General features: G+C 39.5%; 1 protein-coding gene across 2 annotated transcripts in view; it reads left to right on the top strand.

The window, feature by feature from the left end:
• Nucleotides 1-26,722, top strand: part of Dync2h1 (dynein cytoplasmic 2 heavy chain 1) — a 260,746-nt gene that overhangs the window by 212,589 nt on the left and 21,435 nt on the right. For both annotated transcript variants that reach the window (XM_052751659.1, XM_052751655.1), the window contains 5 exons: nucleotides 2,336-2,452; nucleotides 13,695-13,904; nucleotides 19,652-19,741; nucleotides 24,086-24,195; nucleotides 25,201-25,282. In XM_052751659.1, coding sequence (XP_052607619.1) covers nucleotides 2,336-2,452; nucleotides 13,695-13,904; nucleotides 19,652-19,741; nucleotides 24,086-24,195; nucleotides 25,201-25,282 — 609 coding nt within the window. The remainder of the gene's footprint in view (nucleotides 1-2,335; nucleotides 2,453-13,694; nucleotides 13,905-19,651; nucleotides 19,742-24,085; nucleotides 24,196-25,200; nucleotides 25,283-26,722) is intronic.

The raw sequence follows: 26,722 nt of genomic DNA, 5'->3' as shown, positions 1-26,722 counted from the left end.
GATTCCAGATGTCGAGTTGACAACCAAGATTAGCCAATCACAGTGGATATACAACCAAGATAGTAAATGTATAGACCCCATCTCATTAGTACACTCATTAATTACAAAAGTATGATCTTGCTCTGAGCAGGATGCCTGGGAAGGCCACTAATAATGACATCTCATCATGGCCCAGGAAGCATTTGTATAGTTAAGTGACTTACATCTGGTCTTAGTTACTTAGCATTAACCAGAATGAAGTCAAAAATATTTGCATACATGATATATATATGAATAGTCACCCTGTTATTTAGGTAATGTATTTCAGGGCTTGGAAACTGGCTTATTCACTAGCCTTAGTATGAATTTAAACATCTTTTGAAAAGAGGTTTTGTTTTTACATATGCTTGTATTAAAATCATAAGCTGCACATCTCTTGACTTATTTTCTGGCTTTTAATAGCACATTGACTTGAAAAATGACCCTATGAGTTCTTAGCATAGCAGTTTGTTTCACTTTGGGTATTGGATGAACTCTCAGCTCAAAAATAGTCAGAACCCATCAGTACCCTCTGTGACTTGGGCTTGCATGTGCTTGGCATTTTAAGAGACATGGACATAGTAAAAATTTACCCCCTTGATTCTGTATTTACTAACATCCTAACAATAGACCCCAAGGTATTTTTGTGTATAACATGTTGGCATATACTTTAATTTTTGTATATATAGAAAGATGAATGTGCTTTGATATCACCTTGAGGAAACCATTGAAGAAAATACTTTAACTAGATTGAAACATGTTTACTAGATATTATATCTGAACTTTATAAACAATAGGTGTATTAGGATTTGTAGAACTAGCAGATGAGCTATAGCCAGCCATGTGCTCCTCAACAGGAATGTCTATGTGTGGAACATCCTTGTTTATTATTCTCTGCTTGTAAAAGAATCATCATCACATTATATGTGTGTCATGCCATCCTTCTAGAACAGAAAACATTGCTGTTTGTTAAATGGTTTTAAAATATATCTGTACTGATTCCTTCTGTTTTTTTTTTCTTTGCATTCGTGTTTTCTGTAGTGTTTAATAAATTTAAAACACAAATAAGTGATAGCAAGTGTTACTGCTGTTAGAATACCACACCTCCTGACTACCAACTAGGGACATTTTTAGTGAATTGATGCTGATAAATTAAGTGCTGTATAGAGTTCAGCTACAGCAAATGAAAATGATTCATCAGAAAAACAAAGAAAGTCAAAACACTGAATCTCCACAGTGTTTTTAGACTAGGAAATCAATCAAAAGCTCTGGGAATTGAATCCAACAGTGTGATGGTGGATGTTTAGCAATTAAGTAGTACATTCATTCTGAAAGATTTATAGTCCTTATTTTACTACAAGGCTTATTAATGTAAGAGTGAAACTAAGTGTGAAATCTAGCTATGCCACAGACAGCTTATATCTCTCAAAAACATGAAGGTAGTTAGCCTGCTGCAGGTGTTCAGGTTTAAATGCTGCCCTGTGAGACAAGTTCTGGGTTTCTCAGGCTTACTTTGTTTATATTAGATAAGCCATGTGGTAACAGGATTTTACTGGTTAGTTGGAATATTACAGGAAACAATTGCTTACTAGCCCAGTCATTTTCCAGCCACCACCATGTCCAGTTGGTCAGTTCTAGATCGTCTTTAGCAAATGTTTAAGGAGATAAATGTTTCTAAAATAGAACCTGGCAGGCATGATTTCATTTAGAAAAGAAAATGCAAGTGATTGATTTTGATGAGCACAGTGAAGAAGCTAACAGTGATGACGCTAGAGCAGCAAAGGTCCCAGCAGGGCGTAATGCTTACTTAGCTTCACTTTAACTAACTGATCTGTATGTATTTCTTTGGGGCTTTGTGTGTAGAGGGAATATTGAAATAGAAACTGGAAATTAATCTAAGCGCTAAAAGTCTATACAAAGTCTTTGAGTAGCTAGGAGGCACTTGCTTTGTATTTATTCTGTGCTGCATTTTTAAGTACACTGTCAGTATTTTGAAATGATAAAATTTAAATCAATTGAAATGAAAAGCATTGTAGAGTTTGAAATGAACAAGAAGAGAGGCCGGGAGGGTATTACTAACGGCGAAGTACGTACTCCCTGCATAAAGAAGCTGCTTCCCAACAACCATTGCTTAGCCTGAACTTTACAGTCTTTAGTCCTTTTAACTATTCCAATGAATCAGTTGTTCAAACAAAATGATCGTGATACAAGGAACATATGTGTGTACACTCTTCCGTTGTCACAGACTGTGTGTGGCTATGTACCATGCTGTCTCCCTGCAGGGAGTGACTCACTGTGATGTGCTCTCCTCACTCAGGTTATCTCCAAGCTCAGGATCTTGGGAAGATCAGTCACAGCTGGTTGCAAATTTGATAGAGAAATCTGGTCTAATGAACTTTCCCCCATCCTCAATCTCTGGAAGAAACTGAACCAGGTTAGTTATGGAAGGATTGAAATTTATATATCTTTTCCCTATGTCTTTTCTCCAGCCCCCTGAAGCTGTGCTGTTCTGGCTGACTTACAAAGACATTCACATTGGACATTCCTACCCTAATCCAGGGCCTGCTGGTCCTCAGTCACACAGTCACACTGGGAATACTTCCCTCAGCCACACAGTCATTCACAGTATGCATTCTTCTCCTGAGTCACAGTCACAGTGTGCATCCTTCCTCAGTCACAGTCACAGTCACAGTCACAGTGTGCATCCTTCCTCAGTCACAGTCACAGTCACAGTCACAGTCACAGTGTGCATCCTTCCTCAGTCACGGTCACAGTCACAGTCACAGTGTGCATCCTTCCTCAGTCACAGTCACAGTCACAGTCACAGTGTGCATCCTTCTCCTGAGTCATGGTCACAGTCACTGTGCATCCTTCCTCAGTCACAGTCACAGTCACAGTGTGCATCCTTCCTCAGTCACAGTCACAGTCACAGTCACAGTGTGCATCCTTCCTCAGTCACAGTCACAGTCACAGTGTGCATCCTTCCTCAGTCACAGTCACAGTCACAGTCACAGTGTGCATCCTTCCTCAGTCACAGTCACAGTCACAGTGTGCATTCTTCTCCCTGCTTCATGTCAATTCACACTGAACTTAGCCTTCTTTAGTCTTTTTTGTGACCAAATTTACACTAATTTTCAATTGTAACAAATCATGTATTGATATCTTTTATAATGTCTATGCTATTAACATTGTATGTAAATAATCTACCTCATTATGTTTGCTTTTTTAATCAAAATTTACTAGATTCCAAGGATCTTAATAAATTTTGAAGAATTGAGTTAAGCAAAGCAAAAAGATTCTACTAACAGAATGAGATAGGAGACAGTGTGTATAACAGTGTCGTTTGAAGGCTTTTTACATGGACTTTTTTTGTATGTAGGCATGCATATGTGTGTCTGGTAACGTGTGCATGAGAGCCTGCCATTAACTTTTGGTGGTGTCTTTCATTTCTGTCCATCCTGAGGCAGAACTTGAAGATGTCCTCTTTGACTAGTCCAGGTAGCTAGACTGCGTCTGGGATTCCTTGCCTACCACCCATATAATAACCAGGGATAATAACCAGGGTGCCATGCCCACCCAGCATTTATGTGGTGTCTGGGAATCCAGCTCTGGTCCTCATGCCTCATGCGGCAAACACTTCACTGCACTGAGTTATCTTCCCAGGCCCTGAAGGCTTCTTAACGGGAGGGAGGTGATGACATCTGCTTTACAGGCCATAGTGAGCAATCTCAACTTCTCTATCACCCTGCTATATGTATCTGCTGATCTCACCTGACATTTACTGGTGTCAGGATAGTGAATAATCTCGGACTGAGTGTCTATTAGATTCTGGCTCTTAGATCTTATGTTCAAGGTTCATTTCCTGTTCCCTTTTGTGGATCATGGTTCTGGCATCAAATTAGTTTATAAAGTTTCCATTGTGTTCTTGGGACTTACTCTACTAGGTGTGCTTTTTCATGACACAGTCACCTCATATCTCCACAAAGCCAGTTATGGAAGGGACTAGAGGCCAGAATCACAGTCATGGTCAGTGTGGGCAGCAGCAGCATGCCCTCTTCGTGCAGACAGCCCTGTGCTGCCTGCATTAGTGTGGACCCTCCCGTGGCCAGAGGCGACTTCCGATGATGATGACTGAGCCACTGCTGTCAGCCTTTCGGGTTTGTGATGTTAAAACCCCTGTCAGCACTTTCAGTTCAGTGAGATTAGAAGTGGGGTGCTGAGAGTTTGCTGAAGCTCTGCTACCAAACCTAGGAACTGTAATTCTCACACCTGTTTGGCTTACCAAGTTAGGGAGCCACAAAACTGGAGTAAATACAGAGTCAGGAAAGTACAAAGATAAATTCACTGTAAATTCAGGGTGGGGGGGAATGTTAACTCATTGTCCAAGGGAACTGAATTGGCAAAGCCAAATAGATTTATTCCACAACCCTCCTTTCACTGTGCAGCAAAGTTTACTACCTTTCCCCTTCAAAAATAAATTGTATTGTATAATTTTTTTTTTTTTTTTTTTTTGGTTTTTCGAGACAGGGTTTCTCTGTGTAGCTTTGCGCCTTTCCTGGTACTCGCTTTGGAGACCAGGCTGGCCTCGAACTCACAGAGATCCGCCTGGCTCTGCCTCCCGAGTGCTGGGATTAAAGGCGTGCGCCACCACCGCCCGGCTGTATTGTATAATTTTTAAAATAAATTTTATATTTGGATTTTTACATTTAAATTATTTTCAGATTGGGTGAAAGTGAATTTAAAAAGAAATGGGGTCATATATTTTAGTTAATACTTACCTGTACCTTCTGTGAGCCATAAGCTTTAATAACCAGATCGCTTTAACATTTGTAAGTGAAAGCAAATGCCTCTAAAATGGCTAACACTGGAGCTAGAGCTCAGTGTGAAGAGATTGTCCAGCACGGCAAGGCCCTGGGCTCTGTCCAGGCACCTTCAAACAAACAAACTAACTAACTAATAAAATTTTTTAGTCAGTGACTGTGTTTGAAATTTGATTTGTATGAAATCTAACCATGGACAAAGTAACTGTCATCTTGGGCTACATGGAGGTGGATTCTGATGAAATGCTGTAGTTCTGGTTTCGTCTTTGGAGACATTCCCTCATTTTTGTTTTTAATGAACAAAGGAATTATTTTTCGTTTATTAGGGAAGAATCAGATCAATACCTTACCAGCTGGAATGCACATTTCTGGTTCTGGAATGTGTGAGAGAGCACTTGTGAAATGCAGCATCCTAATGTGAACCAGAATCAGAGAGGCAGGTTAAACATGGTGCTGTGTGTGTTAAAGTGAAACAACAAGACAATGAAGTGAGGAGGAGGAGGAGGAGGAGGAGGAGGAGGAGGAGGACTCTGATGAAGGTCTGTTTACAGATGAAGCTCTAATGTGGGAAGACAGATGCCCCAGGAATGGAAAAGAATGCCTTTCTACCTTTTCAGCTACAACAATGCATTTCATGTACTTTTAATTTAACATAGGTTACCATTGTGTATTACAAAGGCACACTAACCATATAACTAAGAGGATGGAAAGCAGGTGCTTTTCTACTGATTTTTCAGTGTAGTATTGTAGTGGAACATGGAACATAGAAGGACATTGTTGGCTTTAATTTCCCATCTCTATTTCTAGATTGGTTCTACCCATCTTACTTAATTTCCTTTTACCTATTTGCCTGTTTGGTGAAATGGAGGAAATCATAAAACATTGTAACACCTAGGCTAGTTAATTCTTATGAGGCCTACACCATGCTAAGTACTTGGTAAATATTAGCTATTACTAGTACAGATCTTAAAAGCATTAGGATGACATTGTTCTTGGGTGTCTATGTTCTGGACCTTTGGTCATTCCTTGATAATTAAATAATGTAGAAAAGTAGCATTTTTAGTATTTATTTTGTAGATGTAGTTGACAAAGGAGCTTATCCTAAAAAGTCAAAGGGCATAGGTCTGTAGAGAAGTGCATCTAGATTAGCATGGTCAGTCATTTCAAAATGCAAATTGTGTTAGACATTAAGGGAGTTTTCAGTCCATATGAATAAAGTTATTTTAACAGAGTTACTTCTGGGAATAATGACATAACTTTTCAATGAATAGCTAATAGTGAGTTCTGGCTACATTCAAAAAAATGAGTTTAGTAGAGTTAATAGTAGCTGCTTAGGCCATTGTTGTGGCTAGGGCTGCTTAGCTACCTCAGGTTGAACTCTTTAAAAGATTTTTATTAATTGTTGAGGACTATATACACTGTATTTTGAGCACATTGACCACCTCATAATTCCTCCCAAATACACCCCTGCTTTCATACCCACCCAACTTTGTGTCATTCTTTTTAAGTACTATGGTCTAATTTGTATGTATGCACATATACTCCGTGGTGTGTACTAGAGAATGGTCGACCTTCCAGGGGCCACACCAAAAAAAAAAAAATCTAACTCTGCCTCTCAGTAGCTATTACATAACAGTAGCTCTTGAGCTAGGGCAGGGACTTGGTGTCCATGTTCCCCCTCCCTCCATGCTGGGATGTGTAACAGGAGCTGGTGAGCTAGGGCAGGGACTTGGTGCCCATGTTCCCCCTCCCATGTTGAGGTGCTGTCTGGCTTGAGTTTGTGCGGATCTTGTGCATATTTCACAACTGCTGTGAGTTCTTATGGGGAGGTTTTAAACAGAGGGATAAAAGCCAAATAAATACAACCTGGGCATTGCTGTAATGCAGAAATGAACATATGGATCTCTTACTATTTTCTCTGCATTTTGAAAGCTTCAGTGCTGAAATGGAAGAGAGCAACCTCTTATGTTAAAGCACTTCCTGGAGACCTTTGCTTCCAAGAATATCTTTATTTCATCATCATATGTAACTAATTGACAAAAAATATAGCTGCACAACTGTGGTGATATTTTATTTGTGTGTTAATAAATAAAGCTTGCCTGGAGATCTGGGGGGAAAGGCCAGCCATTTTAAATAAACAGAGAAGTTAGGCAGCACATGCCCTTAATCCCTGAGAAGGCATGATCTCTGTGTGTTCAAGGCCACACTAGGGAACAGAGCCAAGCGTGGTGACACACGCCTTTAATCCCAGTACCAACCATAGAGACCAGGAGGTCTGTACAAACAGACAGACAGTGACAGAGCTGCGTAGGAAGAGGAAGTGAGGTAGCTGGGCTGAGAGCCAATGGGCAGAAAAGCAAGGCATATAAGCCTGGGTAGGTAGGAAGTTGCTTTCCTTGGAAGCTGAGAAGTTGACGAGGTGAGGTTAGCTGTGGCTTGTTCTGCTTCTCTGATCTTTCAGAATTCACACCAATACCTGGCTCCTGAATTTTTTACTTAATGAGATCTGTTTGAAATTTGTGTTACACACACCCATTTTTAGCATTCATTTATTTTCCTTCAACTTGAGAATAAGTGTTGATTTTTTTGTGTGGGAACTTGCTATTCTGATTGTCAGTCCTTCGTGGTGATTGGATTTTTTTTCTCTTGTATAGTCTACCTCTACTCTTCAATTTCCCTGTAACATGTGTGAGTATTGTGGTTTTATTTTTCTTTAATCTATCTGTTTGACACCCAAAAGCTATGCTCACACACTGAGACACCAGGCCCTGCTAGCTGTGACTGCTTAGTAACTGCTGCTTTAAAGCACCATAATCCATTTAAAGCCTTATAAAAAGAAATTTTACAGCTAAAACTTCTCCCTGGGGTGCTGGAGAGATGACTCAGCTGTTGAAGCGCTGGCTGCTCCTGTAGAGGACCTGGGCTTGGTTCCCAGCACTGACACTATGTGTTCTTAACTTTAGTTCCGGGAGTTCTGATGCCCCGTTTGGCCTTTGTGGGCACTGCATACGTGGTACACAGATACACATGGGCAAAACACTCATACACATAAATAAATAAATCTTTAAAAAAAATCACAAACCCTTCTTGCTGTAGTATATCTTGAAGGGACACTAGCCCACATGTGGTTCTGGCAGCCCTTGCCCTTCTCACCGATTCCATCTGCCTTGCAAAAAACCATTACATTCCTAAAGCTAACCACCAAGGTCTGTTCCTCTATTTGGCCAATCCCTCCTCCCGAGGCTGACTGCCAAGGTCCAATCATCAACCTATTGAAGTCCAGCAATCAAAAGCTCCCCTTGGCTCACCTAATTAACATGCCCAATTAAAATTAAATACCTCATCCTAACACAGGGTTTTCCCTTGTGTCTTTAAGAACTGCCTTGTACCTATGTGCACATGTCTCCTCTCTATCCAGACACAGTCCTCTGTCCCTCTGGGACAGATAACCCTCCCCTCTCTCTTGTTCCCTTCCCCTTGTCCCTCTTCCTCTGTCTCCTGTCTTTGTCCCTTATCCCTGCCTTCTGTCCCTCTGGGGCAAATGCTTCTCCTTTGTGCTGAGAACTTGGTCTTGAGGGTCCTGAGTTGATACTTTTCCTTTCATATCTTGCTCCAGCCATGCAGTTATATTGTCCTCTTTTTCTACATAAAGATGCTCAAACACCACCTGTCTCCTTCAGACTTTCCATTCTTACACCATCTCCTGCATTCAGTGTTTTCTTGTCTTGTCAAACTCAGGATTCAGAAGTTTAGCAGTAAATTTGACATTTTGTCTAGAAACCAGTATACTTTTTTAAACTTCATTTTGTTATTTATATAAAAAATGTTCATTATTTATTATTTAAATTTTTATCTGGGGCAGGATCTCATGTAGCCTAGGTTGGCCTCAAATGCATATGTATTCAAGAGTGACCATGAACTCCTTCCTCTTCCTGCTCCACTTCCTGAGCACTAGGATTACAAGCATGCGCCAACATACCCATTCTTTTCATGTTCAGTTCTTAGCAGCCAAATCTCAATCTATCGTATCTTGCACTTCTTTCATATTTGTTTGTCTCTCTCCCATTTCCTTCTGAAAACCATTACTATGGTTTAAGTTTCATTCTTTTTGTTAGGAATTACTGCAGAAAATTCCAAATTGGTTTGTACTATGCACCTGTTTTTCAGGCCATTCTTTATAAATTAATTTTCTATAAGAAACCCTCTAGGTGGCTTTGGAGCCTCTTCCAGAGTAAAGCAAGCCTCAGTATCAGATGAACACATCACGGTAGAGTCTGTGTCTGGAACTTTCCAGATATTCTTTCTCAATCCCCTACCTGTGCTAACCCTGTGAAAGCTCAAAAAGCCCTGTTTAGCCCCAGTGCCGTCTGCTTTGCTGTTCATTTCCCCTTTCATGTTTCAGTGCTTTGAGTTTGTAACTTCCTCATTTTTTGTTGAAACTATATTTTTAGTTAATAATTTTCCTTTTATTGAAAATAGAATTTTTTCTCACATAATATACCCTGGTTATGGTTTCTCTTCCTTATACTCCTTCCAGTTCCTACTCATTCCCCTGCCCATCCAGATCACTCCCTTTCTGTCTCTCATTAGAAAACAAACCCATTTCTAAGGATAGTAATATAATACAATATGATAAAGGAAAGACTAACACATCAGAATTGAACAAAACAAACAAACAGAGAAGGCACAAGAAACAGAGACCCACTCTTTGTCACACTCAGGAATCCCATAAAAGCACCAAAGTGGAAGCCATAGTATGTACACAAAGGACCTGCTGCAGACCTGTGCAGGCCCTGTGCATGCTGCCTCAGTCTCTGTGAGTTCATCCATATGTGCTTCAATTGTGTTGATTTAGAGGCCTTGTTTCTTGGGATTGTTCTCCATTACCCCTGGTTCTTATACTTTTTCTGTCTCCTCTTCCACAGGGTTCTCTGAGTTCTGAGGGGAGGGATTTGAAGGAGACATTCCATTTAGGGCTGAGTGTCCCAAAGGTCTCTCACTCTCTGCATAATGTCTGACTGTGGGTCTCTGTATTGGTTCCCATTTGCTGCAGGAGGAAGCTTCTCTGATGATGACTGAGGAAGACATTGATCTATAAGTGTAGCAGAATGTCAATAGGAGTCATATTATTGCTACTTTTCTTTAATAGAACATTTGGTTTTACCCTAGATAAAATCAGTATGGATTGAAGGTCTGTTGTGTGGTAGAAGCTGTATTGAGGGCTAGTGACCATGACAGACTTGTTGGACACACAGTCAATTTGCTTTTATGATCTTTATTCAAACTCAAGTGTCTAAATTACTGTGTTCAGTGGAAAGCCAAGTTTAGATGCTCTTTGGAGGTTCTATGTTGATATGTTTAGTAAATATTCTAGGTGATGTCAGCAAAATGGCATTCGAGAGAAAGGGGCCAGTCTGCCAACTAAGACCAGCCTGAAAGGGGCTTAATATCATACTGCAGTGGTTACATGTTATTCTTAGGCAAGAGGAATTCATCAAACTGATGAGATGGAGAGGTAATAGAAAGTGATTTGTGTTTTATAGAGGCAAAATTGATACATTGTAAAGAATAGATTCAATTAAAAAGCTTAGTCAGGGCATGAAACTGAGTTAAAGTTATGTTGTGGGAACAATATTCTGGGGCTTTGTCAGGGTCTGGCTGTGTGAATGTAGAGTACATACCAACAGCTACTCAGAGGTAGAATTACCTTCACAGAGTATTGGAATATCTAATCAGGATTGGAAGCTCAAACATGTTTTGAATATTATTTATCTTTCTTTATAGCTTTGTGACATTTTAGGTTGGCATGCCTGTTTGTGACTATAGCTTTTTAAAAGGAAATTATATAATATACAAATATGTAGTTACACATTTTAACACTATATTTTTTGACTGTTACCTAGACATTATTCTGCCAGCTTTTGTGTTATCAGATGCATAGTTTGCTTTATTTTTAAAATCTTCTCTAATATTTCCATAAAGAAAATTGCTAATAGTAAGCTGTGAAGTCGTGATTTTAAAAACAAAAAGGCTGACAGGTCAGATCCGCATGTGTGCGTTGACAGGTCAGATCTTGTTTTAATTGTTAATCACCTAAAAGCCTCACCCTAGTAACTTCTAGTACCTGGCTGATGGCAGCAGTTACTGAGAAGTACTGACTTCCTGGCCAATCACATTATTTCTATAGCTTCAGTGCTTCCTTTAACTCTCATTTAAATGACTCATGTGACACGTGTACATGAAACATTTTCTGTTGACTCTTAGAGTTTATTGTAAGAAAAACACATGATGCACTTTTTTTCTGAACATGAGTTCATCCACAAATGATGTTTTGTCTATACTGACAAATGGATTTGTGTATCTAATTAAAATTTTAGACTCAGTAGCTTAATTTCAAAAGAATGGTTATGTTAAATAGACTAACAGTCTGCAGTGCTAAAATAATTACAAGAAACAATGCTTTCTTAAATTCTTGTACTTTAAAATTTCTTTTAAATTGCTCATTTCATTCTTTTTGAGCCATGTCCTGCTGTGGGATGTTCTGTATGACAAATGTGTTGCTAATTAGTCAATAAATAAAACACTGATTGGCCATTGGCTAGGCAGGAAGTGTAGGCGGGACAAGGAGGAGAATAAAGCTGGGAAGTGGAAGGCTGAGTCAGAGAGACACTGCCAGCCGCCACGATGAGAAACAGCAGGTGAAGATGCCGGTAAGCCACGAGCCATGTGGCAAGGTATAGATTAATGGAAATGGATTAATTTAAGCTGTAAGAACAGTTAACAAGAAGCCTGCCACGGCCATACAGTTTGTAACCAATATAAGTCTCTGTGTTTACTTGGTCGGGAATGAGCGGCTGTGGGACTGGCAGGTGACAGAGATTTGTCCTAACTGTGGGCCAGGCAGGAAAACTCAAGCTACAATGTCCAGTTTCATTTAGATTAAAGTAAACCATGGAGCATGATGGCTGAGCCCTGTGTCTAGCGTCTTCAAGGCAGAAAACATATCTAGGATGTGTCCTTGGACAGAAGCCTTCCTCTGTTGTCCTTGTAGTTTTCAGTGTGGATCCCAGTGGAGCTCTGTCCACCCCCACCCCCCCCCACCTCAGGAAACTAAATGATTCCAGTGACTCACTTTCTGTTTGTAGGATTTCATTCAGCAGAGCAGAAAATACAGCAGGCATTTTAACCATGTGGTCACAATGTGGTGGCCTGAAGGCAAATAACCCCCATAGGCTTATATGTCTGAAGGTGTAGTCCCCGTATGGTGGAGCTATTTGGGAAGGATTCAGGGTGTGGCCTTGTTGGAGGAGGTGTGCCAGTGGGGGCAGGATTTGAGGTTTCAGAAAGACTTGGGTTATTCCCAGTTAGCTCGCTCTCTCTCTTTCTGCCTCATTGTGTCTCAAGATACAGCTACTGCCCCAGCACCATGGCTGCCTGCCTGCTGCCTTGTTTCCCACCATGAGGGTCATGGACTCTAACCTTCTGAAACCTTAATCCCCAAATAACACCTTTCTTCTGTATGTTGCCTGGTAGTGGTATCTTATCACAGCAATAGAAACATAACTAAGACATTGAGTATAAGCACTTTGTCATGTGAGTGGTGGAGAGCTGAAACAGCCAAGAAGTAGCAATAGTTCAAACCCTGCGGGGATTACCACCCTGAGCTAGAGGGAGAGGAGACATCTGAGGGGACTGGAACATAGAGGCTTGGAGAAAGGCTATGAAGTTGGTCAGACTCTTCTCTCTCAGGAGGGCTGTAGTCTAAGGCGTGATGGATGTCTTAGCAGATGCTTAAGTTCCTGGTCAATTCTGACCGGATCCTGCTGCTGCGCATCTGCATAGGGCAGGTGCTAGGAGCCAGAAAACACTAAGGAGAGGAGGTCCCCTGGGGAGATAGATACCTGCTGGGTGACATCCCTACAAAGTGGACTCTTTTATACCAACACATTATTTGTGCATACCTTGAATACATTTTTAAAAATGTGAGGAAGAGTAATCTACTAACAGAAATGATGTGTATTAGCTCCCAGGCTCAGCTACTGTGTATCAGCTCTCAGGAAACTCTTACTTTGGCCTATATGTTTGCCTTGTCTTTCCATTCTTCAGCATTTCCAGAAAAGCCTTTTGTTTTTAAATTTATTTTTTCTGTGTATTGACATTTTTGCCTGTATGTATGTCTGAACAAGGGTACCAGATCACAGATAATTGTGAGCTGCCATGTGGTTGCTGGAAATTGAACCTGGGTCCTCTGGAAGATCAGCCAGTGCTTTTAACCACTGGGCCATCTCTCTAGCCCTCTTCATCATTTCCAATTTAAATTATTATCACATACTTGCTTTGGTCAAATACTCCTTACTCAAGTACTACAGATTGATTTTCAGCTAAACTAGAAGAATCAAGCATGAAATTATGACTGCTTTTGTTTTTTGAATAATTGTATTTCCTGTAATTTGGTAAAAACCAATGAATTGGTGTGAAAGGAATAGTTGTCACAGTGTAAAAGGATTAGTTTTGGAAGCTGTGCCTGTCCCGGGTCTGAGCACAGTAAAAATGGAATGGCAGGGCAGCCCACCACCCTGTGAGGTGGTTGCATTGAGTTTGAGGGGTCCCTTTCTTCTGTGCCTTCCTCATGCACTGGCATTGCTCCTCAGTGGCGCTTGTTTTGCTGGTCTGTTTCCACTCCACATACCACTAAAAATCATTAAGAGTCCAGAAATCCCCATTTGCAGACTCAGTTTATCCATTCATAAAACAGACTACTCAGAAACATGAACTCATGAGCAATTTTGACCGTTTACATACTTTGGTGTGTCATTGATGTTACTGGTTAACTGTGACATGACTTTGTTCTTTTAGAATTCAAACCTAATCCATCAGAAAGTATCACCTCCCAATGATCGACAAGGATCTCCAATATTATCATTCATCATTCTTGAACAGTTCAATGCCATCCGCCTAGTACAGAGTGTTCATCAGTCTCTTGCTGCCCTCAGCAAAGTCATCAGAGGAACTACTTTACTGAGTTTAGAAGTACAAAAACTGGCAAGTGCTTTATTAAACCAAAAGGTAAGACGATCCTAAATCTATTGATTGTTATTCTGTTACCTGTGTCGCTCTCCTTTCATGAAATGTATTTACCATGGACCCTATAGTTAATAGTAACAACACTAAAGTTGAGGTGGAGGAAACTATGTAGACAGAATGCATTAGTTAAAAAACCAACAGTGAGTCAGAGGAAGAATTTTATCAGCCTGATGCAAGTGTATGATTCTCTAGGATCTCAGCCTGTGTTCCCTTCTGTGGCCATCTCTTCACTGCATATATAATGAAATCCATTTTTATTTCACTTTGGGACAAGTCTTCCCTACATGTAGGTAACCTACCACTCCAAATCTTAGACCCTGTATGCTCAAAGCTGTTCCTAGCAACTTCAACAAAAATCTTAGAATCTACTTTGTTCCAGACCAGTTGGGTTGTGAGTGTGCCTGTCTCCAAACCCTTTGCAGGCAGGTGGTGCTGCTCACTGGACAAAAACTTCAGCCAAGTGCCTGTGGAGGAGCTGAAGGTGAACAAGCAGTAAAGCTAAGTGACAGACAACTCTAATGAAACACCAGGGTATGTTCACCAGAAGAAGAGAAATCAGTACTCCTCTTCCTAAATAATTGGACCATTTTAGAAAATAATGAAATCCACGTAGTTCACATGAGTTATAAAGAAATTTTATATACACTTTACGCAGCATCTACAGAGGGGAGAGAGGTGTCTTCAGTAGGGGGTCATGTCTGTGTGGGTCCTAAGTGCTTCTCACACATGGATGTCCATGTCTTTCCCCACATCTGGGGATGTTCCTGCTGCGCTGTCACTGGACAGGTTTTCTGTTCGTTTGGTTTTTATCTCTGTACACTTTGGATTCTTCTGTGGTCTCCTGATCTTATCCCAGAGTTCTTGAGAATTGTTGAAATAACTGATCTTTAGTTCTGTCTAATGTAATAGTGTCTTGACCTTGTCTTCAGTTCCCGACATTCTTTTGGGAAGCCGGCTAGATCTCGTTTCAGTAATTCTTCCCACAATTGATTTGCTTTATTGAGCTTTTCACTTTCAAGATCACTATTCTCTTTTTCTCCTTCAGAATCTCAATTTTTTTCTGAATATCTCGTTTTAAGTTCCTAGCTTTCTCAACCAGATCTCAAATGGACTTCCTTCCTCCATTTCTTTATGTGAATCCTCTTTGAGGTCACCAAATATTTTTAAAATTAAACCTTTACATTCTTAGTCTAGTGTCATTTGAATCCTTGCATTTTCTCTGGGTGCAGTTATTGAGGAGCTGGTGAGGTTTGGAGGCTCCATCTTGGCTCCATGCATGTGTATGTATATATGTATATACATTGTTTCTGTGTTACAGTTTACATCTCCGTTGTGTTTGGTTCTTCTTTCTGTCTTATGTGGGGTTCTTATCAGAGGCAGCCCTCTCTGGCACTTGGAAGAGAGAAAGTGCACTGCAGAAATAGTAAGAATTCAAAAACAGACCATATATTGAAGTACACTGATAAAAGCTGCTAATGTCAACTCTAACCTTAGTGAGGATAGAAAAGAGTAAGATGCTTATAGGATAAGCTCGGAATTAGCATTACAGGCCAATGTATTAATAAGTACTTGAGAGAAAAGGAATGGACAGAGGAAGAAAACAAGCATGAAAATACAGCAGAGCATGTGGGATGAAGGCTTAAGAATTAATAGTGAAAGATAATCCAATGAGATAAGTACAGATGGAGGCAGTACAGTCAGAAGGAAGGAGAAGGGAGAGAAATGCTTCACTGATTTGTGCTGCTTTGGGGTGAGAGGGAAGGTTTGCTTCCTTTTCTCTCTGAAACCCCATCCTGTTAGAGCAGAAAGAGCTGTTTGCAGACCCAGCCCTGCCCTGCTTTCCCTACTGGAGTGCATGCTGTGTGCCGTGGGGCTGATCCCTGCAGTGTTTCTGTAACCCAGCTTGGTAGTAAGGAAAAGGCCCCTGGAAATGCTCTACCCGAGGCTGAATGTTCCTCCAGGCTGCTGCTTCTCTGGAGAGCACTCTGAGAGTGCTCATGGCCTAAGACATGCTAGAGTGGGTGACTTTTCTACCAACTCCCTCTGGGGCTCTGAGAGTGCAGAAAGCCTTGAGTCCTGTATGCCCTAGTCAGGCTGGGCTCGGGTCAACTCACCCCTCTCGTGCATAGTTTATCTCACTTTTCTCAGAGGTGGAGCTGCAGTTCTCATCTGGAAATGCCCCTTGCTTCCCCTCAGATTGAGTTCTTCCCTTCCCACCAAGTGGACTTGTATCCACAAATCTAAGTCAGACCAACTTCCAGAACCTACACTGATTCTCAGAGTGATCACTTGTTTAGCCAAGCTGATACAGGGGGCCCTTGGGACGTAGAGAAAGAACAATTCTTTCTCTTTCTGTCTTCTTTCTCTTCTCCCCAGGTAAAAGTTCTGACTATAAGATCTGGTTTTGTGATTCTTTGCCAGGGCAGCAGTGTGATCCAGCAAGTGCCATGTTCTACCTAGGACATACTATGCAGCTTCCAAAATTTCTTTGAAGTGAGGCAGGTGTTATGTGTGTGCAGGTTGCTGGGACTGCCACTTCTCTTTTTATTCAGTCTTTTGAGGGACATATATGCCTCCTTTCCAGATGATTTTGTCTAGTACCATGTTAGACTGCACTGTCTTTCACAATCTCAAGTTCAGTATGTCTAGATTTCACACGATTTTTGTATTCTTCACTTTTCCACTATAGGATCTTTGCACATCACCTCTCTCCCTACAGCCACACTTTTGATGTCCTCTTTCAGATTTCTGGAGATGCAGGAAAGTTCTGGATGCTTATAACCTGCACGTGCACATGTGTGCACACACATGTGCACACACACATACACACATTCATGAGGACACATATGCACACAAGACACATGCCACATTCACATATGTACAACTTGACTGCTCCTTTTGCTTCTATTAACCATTTTGGAGACATGGCATAGTCCACTGAAAAAAAAAATCAGTAATTTTAAATTATTTTCTGTGATGGGAATCTTATACTTGTCTTTTAGATAACTTTGAAGATAAAGAGCCAAAGGCTTCTAAAGGCTTAATTATATAAAATCCTTCCCTTGATTAAGACTTAACTATTTTATAAATGGGTCATAAATTTTTAATTCTTTATAATATTTCATTTTCCCTCAGCTGCTAAGGTCTGCTGAGTGTTTCTTCATTTGATTATAGCAACAGTCACAGCAAATGAACCAGATGGCTAAATTCTTAATTGAAATATGGGATGTAGGTATCATATATAATGTTGAGTTTTCTGTACTGAACTTTGAAAGCTCTGTTGGTAAAGTGGTTCAGATAGAAGCATGAGAACCCAGGTTTCACCCATGGAAAAGCCAGCAGCAGCTGCACACATCTGTAACTCCGGGACTAAGGACAGGTGGAGACCTGTGGAACACTGCAGCTCACCAGCGGCCACTTCAGCCAGGTGAAAAGTGTTCAGTAGAGACTAACTGAGGGACATCCAGAGTCAACCCCTGACAGACTTACACACACACACACACACATACACACCATTCAAATACAGCCTCGGTATGTATCACTACATTTATTTTCATTATTTATGTGAAAATGGATTTGATAAAATTCTTTCAGAGAATCAAAACTGTGTTTTACAAAGCACACTTCAATTATATGATGCAGATTTTTTGAGACAGCTTTAGGGTATTTGAAATTCAAGTGAGAGTAGACCAGTTTTGACCAGGACAAAGCCATTGAGTTTTAATAAAATTCAAAAATGTACTATACCATGCATTTCAAAGTAAAAGTTAATTTTTATTACATTTAAATGTTGCAATTTGTGTGCTAGGTGATATTACTTAATATAATTTAGAATACCAGTTGATATTGTCACCAATGTACCTGGGTTGTTGCAGCAGGAATTTTCCTCCCAAGGATTAGGATTTGTCAGTTTATTTGATAAAGCTTGGCTGCTTTTGTTTTATAAAAAGACACAATAATGAATGCATCATCAATACTATAATTCTCTCTACTATGTTAGAACAGATTTTAAATCATAACTTAAAGACATAATAAAGTCAAGAAGAAACTCACAAATTTCCTTGTCATGCATCCTAAATAATCATAGGTGTGTCATTTTTATTAGAAATTAATAGATTGCATTTGCTTTTTTAAAATCATTTTAATTGAGCCCTTTATAAAACCAGTTTTTCAACGCTAGCAAGCGCTGTCCTACTGGGCTGTGTCCCCCACAGTGTTCGTCTTCCTTGGAAGTTCCACACAGCTCAGCAGTGCAGCTGGCCTTTCCTTTGCTGCTACTGCTGCTACTATTATTATTACTATTACTGTTACTACTATTACTACTACTGCTGCTGCTATTATTATTACTATTACTGTTACTACTATTACTACTACTGCTGCTGCTACCAATTCAGCCTTGTTTCTAGTTTGTTGATGTTTTCTGTCATCATTTAATTTTGAGAAATTTTATTACATTTTATGTGTGTGATCACATGTCTGTATGGAGGTCAGAGGTCACCTGCAGAAGTAGATTCTTTGCTTCCAGTATGTGGGACCCAGATCCTCAGGCCTAGCAAGTGCCTTTACCCACAGAAACATCTTACTAGCCCCAGGTTTAGAAGCCAAGAAAGGAGCTGGTTTTTTCTAGGATTTTTTTGTTTGTTGGCACATACTTGTACACATTAACAGTCTTGAATGATTTTCCAATTTTTGTGGTATCAGTGGTCTCCTTTATCTGTCATCTCTGACTTTGTATCTTTTGTTGGTTAAGCTAATGAAACGTTTATTAGTTTGCTTTTCAAAATATTGGCTGTTGGTTTGTTGATCATTAATATTTTTTATTCTGTTTTACTTATTTCTACTGTGGTATTTGTTATTTCATTTCTCCTTGTTTGGGACTTGGTTTGTTTTCTCATTCCTTGAGTTACATTTTCAAGTTGTTTATTTAAACTTACGTTTTAAACCCACATCTGTTTTAGTCATGACTCTGGCACTTATTTCTAAGAATGGCTAGATGCCTCTAAAGTGTTTGATGTCTTCTTCTAAGTTCCCTTTCTACTCTTATGTTTGAATATTAATGTTTCTAGTTTTCTATACATTATTGATGATTGATATAGGCTAGCCTGTAGTATTTTATCACTTGCATAGTCAGAGGGTGAATGTGGCATAAAATTGTTGTGCTGTTACTATACTTAAAATAATACAAAATTTGTTGATATTTATTATTGAAACTCCAGAAAACCAGCACAGAAGTGTGTTATAGTACATATGTACTTGCTGAACACTTCTAAAGCACAGAAGTGTGTATTAGTTGAGAGTAACCGTGGTCAGCTATTAGAAAGACAGTTTTTATAAAAGAGCTGTTCTGTTATTTTACTTACTGGTTTTAATTTAGGCCACACACTTCAGTTACCTTTTTTTTGCATATCTACCCATGTAGGTAAATTCATGTGTGCTCTTTATGCATAGCTTGAAAAAAATTCTCTAGGGACCACAGTACACTTTTTATCTTTAGCAATTTTAAAATGAATTTTTAAATTTTATTTTGATTTCATACCATGCCAAATTTCACTCCAAGAAAATGTTGTTGACTAGTTTCCCAGTGAGTATTAGATGTGTTCATTCCTTTAAGAGGCTTTACAACTAACGAATCCCATTTTAGCTTCAGACATTCTTTCCTCTACACTAATGTTGAAAGTCTATACATGTTGTCGTCCATGTAAGCTGACTTCTGCTCTTTCACACTGCAGTGTCCTCTTACGTGGCAGAGCAAGTGGGAAGGCCCCGAGGACCCCCTCCAGTACCTGAGAGGTCTTGTAACCCGTGCCCTTGCAATTCAGGTGAGAATGGATTATTTAGTAGCTGAGTGTGTGTCTCCGACTATGGTCCGTAGACTTACCTATTGAGATAACCTGGACAGTGAAAATGACAGGACTTTACATAAAACACAAACTCATTTTTAGGTCATTTGAAATGTTGGTACCACACTCTTCAAAATGTCTGCTATCTGTTCATGGTTTTGTTTCTTAACCATTGATAATGTGGAGAAAAATCTGCAGTTGTGCATCTGGATTGTACAGACAGCAACTCCAGGTGATTGAAGCCCTTTCAGAACTGTGACCTGACTGCTGGAAGAAGACTCCTCCTGTTTATATTTTATCCTTTGTTTAATTCCGTGCCCTGTTTTGGGTTGGTTGTTCTCCTGTGTTTAGGTTTTTGAGTTTATTGTATGTTCTAGATGCTAACCCTCTATCAGGTATATTCTGCCTCTTCACCCAAATGTTGGTGCCATTTGCTTTATAGAGCTTTGCTGTTTTATGAGGTCCCACTTACTTTTGGTCTTGATGCCTGTGCTTCTGGGGTCCTGTTCAGAAAGTCCTTTCCTGTGCCTATGTGTTCCTTGCATTCCTCTCTGTCAGATTTAGGGATTCTTGTCTTCTGTTGAGGTCTTTGATCCATTTGGAGTTGAGTTTTCTGCAGGGTGATTTCATTCTTCTATATGCAGCTCTAGGTCCCCAGGCTCTGTGTGGTGGCCGGAGAGTCTCAGCGTTAGGGAGCGAGTCCCTGGCCAGCGGAACATAGCAGAAACTGAGAAGAGCAATCGGATACTTTCCTGGGTCTTCAGGCTACATGTGGTGGCTAGAAAGCCCCTGGTGGGGAGTTGGCTATGTGCCTTTAATTTTGTAATACTCAAGTATTCAGATTTCCCTATGGTCTACCTTCCATTGCCTTATGGTCTCATTTTAATATGTAAAAGAATTGCAGAGAATTTCTGCACAATTTGACAAAGATACACAGGTGTAGTATGTCTAGCCTGCATAAAAATGATATTTGGTTGTATTACAGCTGAACTATTTCTTAACTATGTTCATGAGGAAACAGCTTTATTATTCAGTTCTATATATAGAATTCATAAACAAATAGGACTTGGATAAGATATTACTTTTTAATGTAATTTTCTCCTTTGCACCTTTTGTCCATTATTGGTGGTATCTCATTTCCCCTGTCTCATACACTTCTGTCATAGAGTAAATGCTTCTAAACCCATCTTACAGCTAGCACTCAGTATTCTAGCACTCAGTACTGTAGTGCTGAGTGTATCCTAGCACTCAGTACTGCAGTGCTGACTGTATCCTACACTCAGTACTGCAGTGCTCACTGTATCCTACACTTAGGACTGCAGTGCTGACTGTATCCTAGCACTCAGTACTGCAGTGCTGACTGTATCCTAGCACTCAGTACTGCAGTGCTGACTGTATCCTAGCACTCAGTACTGCAGTGCTGACTGCTCTAGTTGACAATTGATCTGGGAGAGTAGAGCCTAAAAATGAGGCAGACTGAAGTCTCATGCAATTGCCAACTTCGTTCAAAGCATCAGAGGGTTAAGAAGAGTCACATGAGTAAAATGGTTTTTTATAGAGGCATATAAACAAATATGCAGTTATAATGAATAATCTGAAGTAAACTCACTCTTTTCTGCTACCCCTGGAAGGGACATGAAAGTACATCTCAAGAACAATTCTGTGTTTTTGAAGAAACTGAGGTCACAGGACTCTTGTTTTCTTGGAGTTTTCTCACAAGCACTCAGAATTCCCTTCACAGGACACCATTCTTGGATTGTATTCTGACATTGCACTATTTTGAAATCTTTCCATATTCACTTTGGAAAGTTATTTCATTTATCGTATAGTAAGAAAGTATGCCTGACCATCTCCAGGATTCATTGTGGCCTAAGCCAAGAGTTGTCCTGCCTACTATTCTGAGGTGATATGCTTGTGTGATGTTTAAGAAATTGCCTGGCCCATTTGTCAGGTGATCCTGTTAGATGTTCATTCACCTATCTCTGTAACTGTTTTTGTTACACATCATTAAAGAATTATAGATATGAACACTAATAATCGTAGATGAGACTAGGGGATAAATCTGAAACCCACCTGTCAGTGGCCATCACCATGACGTGAGTAAAGTAGAGTCATTGATTAAGAGTTGTTGTGTGTGATTCTGCTTGTTGCAGTCTGTCTGTACACATTTCTTACTAAAAACACTGGTACCTAATTCTTTATTTGCATGCTCATAAATCAGTGTAAGTATGGTTTAAATGTGGAAAAAAGCAATTCTTCCCTCTCTGTGAGGTTTGCTAATTAATTACTACAACCATTAAAAGAGGCTTCTCTACATAAGCCTTAGCTGTCAGACCGCATCTTAGTCACTCTAGCTCTAAGCTTAGTAGACTAACACATTTTTATTTTTTCATGGACTAATAACATTTTTACCAAGGAAACTTTTCCTCCTTGACTAATTATCTTAATCTGAACTTTAATGAAGTAAAATCTGATTATCAGCTACTCTGTAGTTGTTAATTAGTTTGAGCACATATAAATCCACTTCTGGCAATAACCCTCTAGGGTATTAGAATTCAAAATTGATTTTAAAGTATTAATAGTATAATTGTAAATATTTATGTTAAGTGTTTCATTTAAAAGAGTAACTTCTTGGATGTTTAGCTAATAATGAAAGACAAATTAGATAAATTATGTGCAGCATTATTGTAAAGCATAGTATCTGAGCGGGAGATTTGCAGTTGTTTATAAGAATCTCTTTTGAAATCTCTTAATTAAAAAATCAACACATGTCGACTACAAGGATATAGAGACATCTTTGTCTCTACAGTACTTAGTACTGGCCAAGTATGTTGAGACAACTACACAAATGTGGAGACTGAAGAGTCTGATTGTTATAATAATACTAACGTAATGGTCTCATCCTGGCTGAGCTGCAAAGGCATGAAGTGGGCTTTCTGTTAATGGAGCGCTGATGGTTTTCTTGGGCTGTTTATAAACCATGTAAGACAAATTACTCTGTAAATGGCCGTCTTTGATTGGTCAGTGGTTGACATTTCCTGTGTTCCACCTTTGTGCACCCGCTGAAATGATAGAGTGCTTCCGAGAATACCAGGAAGCCACCTTTTAGTATCAGGACCTGCAGGAAATCTTAGCAGAAACCAGTCACTTAACTCTCTGGTTTATGTCTTGGTTTTAACAGCTGCTGTGTAACCTAGGGTAAGACCTTTGACCTCATTCTTTGTACCTTAAAGCAAGGGTCTAACTTGCAGCATGGTGGTATGCACAGTTGGTTAATGTCAGCCTGCTGTTGTACAAGACTGCTGTTGCATTTGTTCCAAGTGGTGGCTTTTAAATTCTTATCTGTAAGACAAATTGCTAAACGGTCTTATTAATAAAAAACCCGGAGTCAGATATTGGGGTTAAAACCGAGAGATCAGAAAAGCAGAAAGCCACATTCTTACCACTTGGAGATGCTCTACTAAAGAGAGCTACTTCGTGTATACCCACGCCTGTGTGCTTTTCTGTTCTGCCATCTCATTTCCTCTCTCTGGCCAGCTACATCACTTCCTCTTCCTGCCCATCTCTGTCACTTTCTGTCTTTCTGTACAGACCTCCAGACCTTTATGGTTAGTGCTGGCATTAAAGGTATGTACCACCATGCTTGGCTCTGTTCCCAGTATGGCCTTTAACTCACAGAGATCCAGACAGATCCCTGCCTCCTGAGTGATAGGATTAAAAGGCATGTGCTACTATTACCTGACCTCTATTTTTAGTACAGTGGCTGCCTTTTTCCTCTGGTCCCCAGATAAGCTTTATTGGGGTACACAAATAAAATATCACCACACTTTCCCAACATACTGTATGTTGGCACGTGTAACTCCAGGTGGAACTGGCCTGACACAGCAGGTATGAGAAGACTACATTGCAGCCGCTTGACAGAGACTCATTTCTTCTCAGCCCTTGGCCAGTGTGCTGCTGAGAAGGGGGTGCTCAGGATTCAGGATCTGCACCTGTGTATCCAGTGTACACTGAAATGCATCCCTACTTGCTGGTGAAGGCCCCTGGTGAAGGCCCAACTCCAACTGCTATACATAACTTGAAATGTCCCTTTTTACATTTCATCGTGAACAGGTTTTACAATAGAAAGGCTGTGCCAGGAGGCTTGCTCACAGTGGACAGACACCAGATTACTACTTCAGGCTTCTGCAAGGCAGAGGCAGAGTCTCGGTTCTTTCTAGACACTGTTTCAGAGCAATTGGAAAATGAGTATATAACACTCTTGTTAAAAATGGCTTATGTGTAACTATACACTTATGTATTTATTTTCCCGTCTTCCTCTAGAACTGGGTCGATAAAGCTGAAAAGCAAGCTCTTCTCTCTGATACACTTGACCTATCTGAACTCTTCCATCCAGACACATTCCTTAATGCTCTTCGCCAGGAAACTGCAAGGTAGAATGAATACCTTATTTTCCCTGAGGGTGATTATGTTTTACTTATTCACCTCTAGTCACATTATCCTGATTGTCAAGAGTAAATTTATTTTGAGACCTATGTAAGTTTATTACTCCCCCTAACAGCTTGCCTTTAATAACAGTCAACTTCTAATTTCAGTATCATTGCTTTATAGAATTGGAAAATTTTTAAATTCCTAAGTTTGGTCATTTTTTTTTTATCCAGACTTGCACTGTCCAAAATAGTAGCCAATGGTCTATTTAAATGTAAACTATAGACTGAAGGGTTTACTTTCTTGGGCCTATTGACCAAGCTCACAGTGTTCGGTGACCACAGGTGGCTGGTGGTTGCCACCTTAGACTACATGAAAACATGATTTTGCAGGATCTTTTAGGAGGCTGCTCTGGATAACTTTCATGGTGAAAAGAGCTACAGTTAAGGTCAAGCTGGTCTCTGTAGCAGTGTCAGCTTACTGGATATATAGACCCTGTTTGTAACAAGATGGAGCATAAAGAAAGAGGATCGCTAGAATATTCTGAGGAAGAGGTAGAAGTTCAGTCCTAGGGACTGGTATTTATCTTTACTCAGGATATTTTGTTCATTCAATAAAAATTTAATATCTTTTATGTGCTAAGATTTGAGGGCCATGATCAAAATGGAGAATGTAAAACAATATCAAAGGCCCTTTACTGAAAAAACTTGTAATCTCAAAGGAAGATTGACATTTAAGCAACTAATGTTAAAACCTTAGGTATTACACTTAATTTGGTAGCTCTTTCTTGAACATTGTATTTGGATTTAAAACAAGTCATTGAAAATAGCTGTATTGTTAACTTTATCTCCTAAGGACACTGTTTTGTGTGTTTGGGGTTGGTTCTAGGGATTGAATCCCCACCCCCACCCCAGCCTTATGTTTGCTACACACACGCTCTATTGATAGACCTCTACTTGCACACTGAAGAGTTATTTCTCATGACATTTGAATCTGCTCTACTTTTACAGGGCAATGGGCTGCTCTGTGGATAGTCTTAAATTTGTAGCATCCTGGAAAGGCCGACTTCAAGAAGCAAAGATGCAGATTAAGGTACTAATATGGGATGTTTAACTTTAAAATGCATCACTGTATATTTCTAACTCACAGGCACCTATTCTTATAATGCAAGATCAATGGAGCTCAACTATAGATTACAGTCTAATTATATAATAATTAACATGAAAGACCTTACAATGAGATTTATATGATGTAATATAAAACTTTAATTATACTTACTGTATTTTGAGAAAGCAAAATCCAGTATGTGTTATGTAAAAATCATGACCGTGCAGAGATAATGAAGTGCTGGAGTGAAAGGGCAGCTCCAGCTAGGTCAGCTCCCATGAAGGTTAGTGCTGGCCTAATTCACCTCTGCAGCTACTGCTGGCTGTGCCCTAAATCACTTCAGTCTCGGTATGGCATTCCAAGAGGAAAAAATCTTGTTTAAAGTCCACCTGTGAAAGTCTTATTACCAATAACAGATCAAAGCAGGTAACAGGATGAGCCTAAGTTGAAGTGTTAGAGAAGAAATCTGCTCATAGTGGGAGCATCATTGTTATTAAGTTGTGGCAACTGATACAGTAGGCTGTTGCTGTAAGGAAAGGCAGACTGATGAAATATAGCGAAATAATATCCCATATCCTGAAGAGAAACACAGTGCACAACATTGTCACCTACAAACTTCATCCCAAGATCAAGTAGCAGAATATTAAAAAAATATATTTTAAGTAAGTTTATGATTTGGTGTTGGACTAATCCTTGGCCACAGATTGGACATGCTGATGAAATTAATACATTGATACATTAATACATTGCACACATTCACAATACATTCTTATAGAGCAAATATATCTTCATTACTTCATTCTTTAAAAATGTTACATAGGAAATTTGTTGTTTGTTTCCTAGGGTTATGTTTGTAAAGTTTTTAATCAAATCAAAATAACTGGATATAGAGAGCGACGCCAGGGATAGAGTAATCACCAGCTCATGGTTTCACTTAGTAAGAACAATAGATTAATCATACAAATTAATTCAAATTAATTTCTAAGATTCCCTAGGAACTGAAAATAATTTATTTTGATGTTTCAGTACATTCATAAGCAAGCAATCAAAAGGACTACATTTAAAGTTACTATAAAGAAAAGCACACTGTAAGGCTCTATTACACAGTGTGGTGAATGTTGGTAATAATGTCATGTATATTTAAAAAACTGCTAAAACAAAACCATAACTACTTGTGCTATGAAGAAACAATATGTATTTGAAGTGGCAGATATGATAATTTTCTGATTTAATAATTGCAAAATACATGAATGTATCAAATATCCCATCATATAGCATATCTACTTATAGTTATTGTGTGTAAAATCAAAATCATTTGCAACAAATATATATTAAAGTGAAAAAAAATAAATAAAAAGTATTTTCCAGATACAAAAAAAAATTAATACATTGATTCTGAAAGCAGAAAAAGGTTGATGTCTAGAA

This window comes from Peromyscus californicus, unplaced genomic scaffold (genome assembly GCF_007827085.1).
Source record: "Peromyscus californicus insignis strain IS unplaced genomic scaffold, ASM782708v3 Scaffold_11__1_contigs__length_118956290, whole genome shotgun sequence".
Taxonomy (NCBI): Eukaryota; Metazoa; Chordata; class Mammalia; order Rodentia; family Cricetidae; genus Peromyscus; species Peromyscus californicus.
This window is presented reverse-complemented; position numbering and strand designations above follow the sequence as displayed.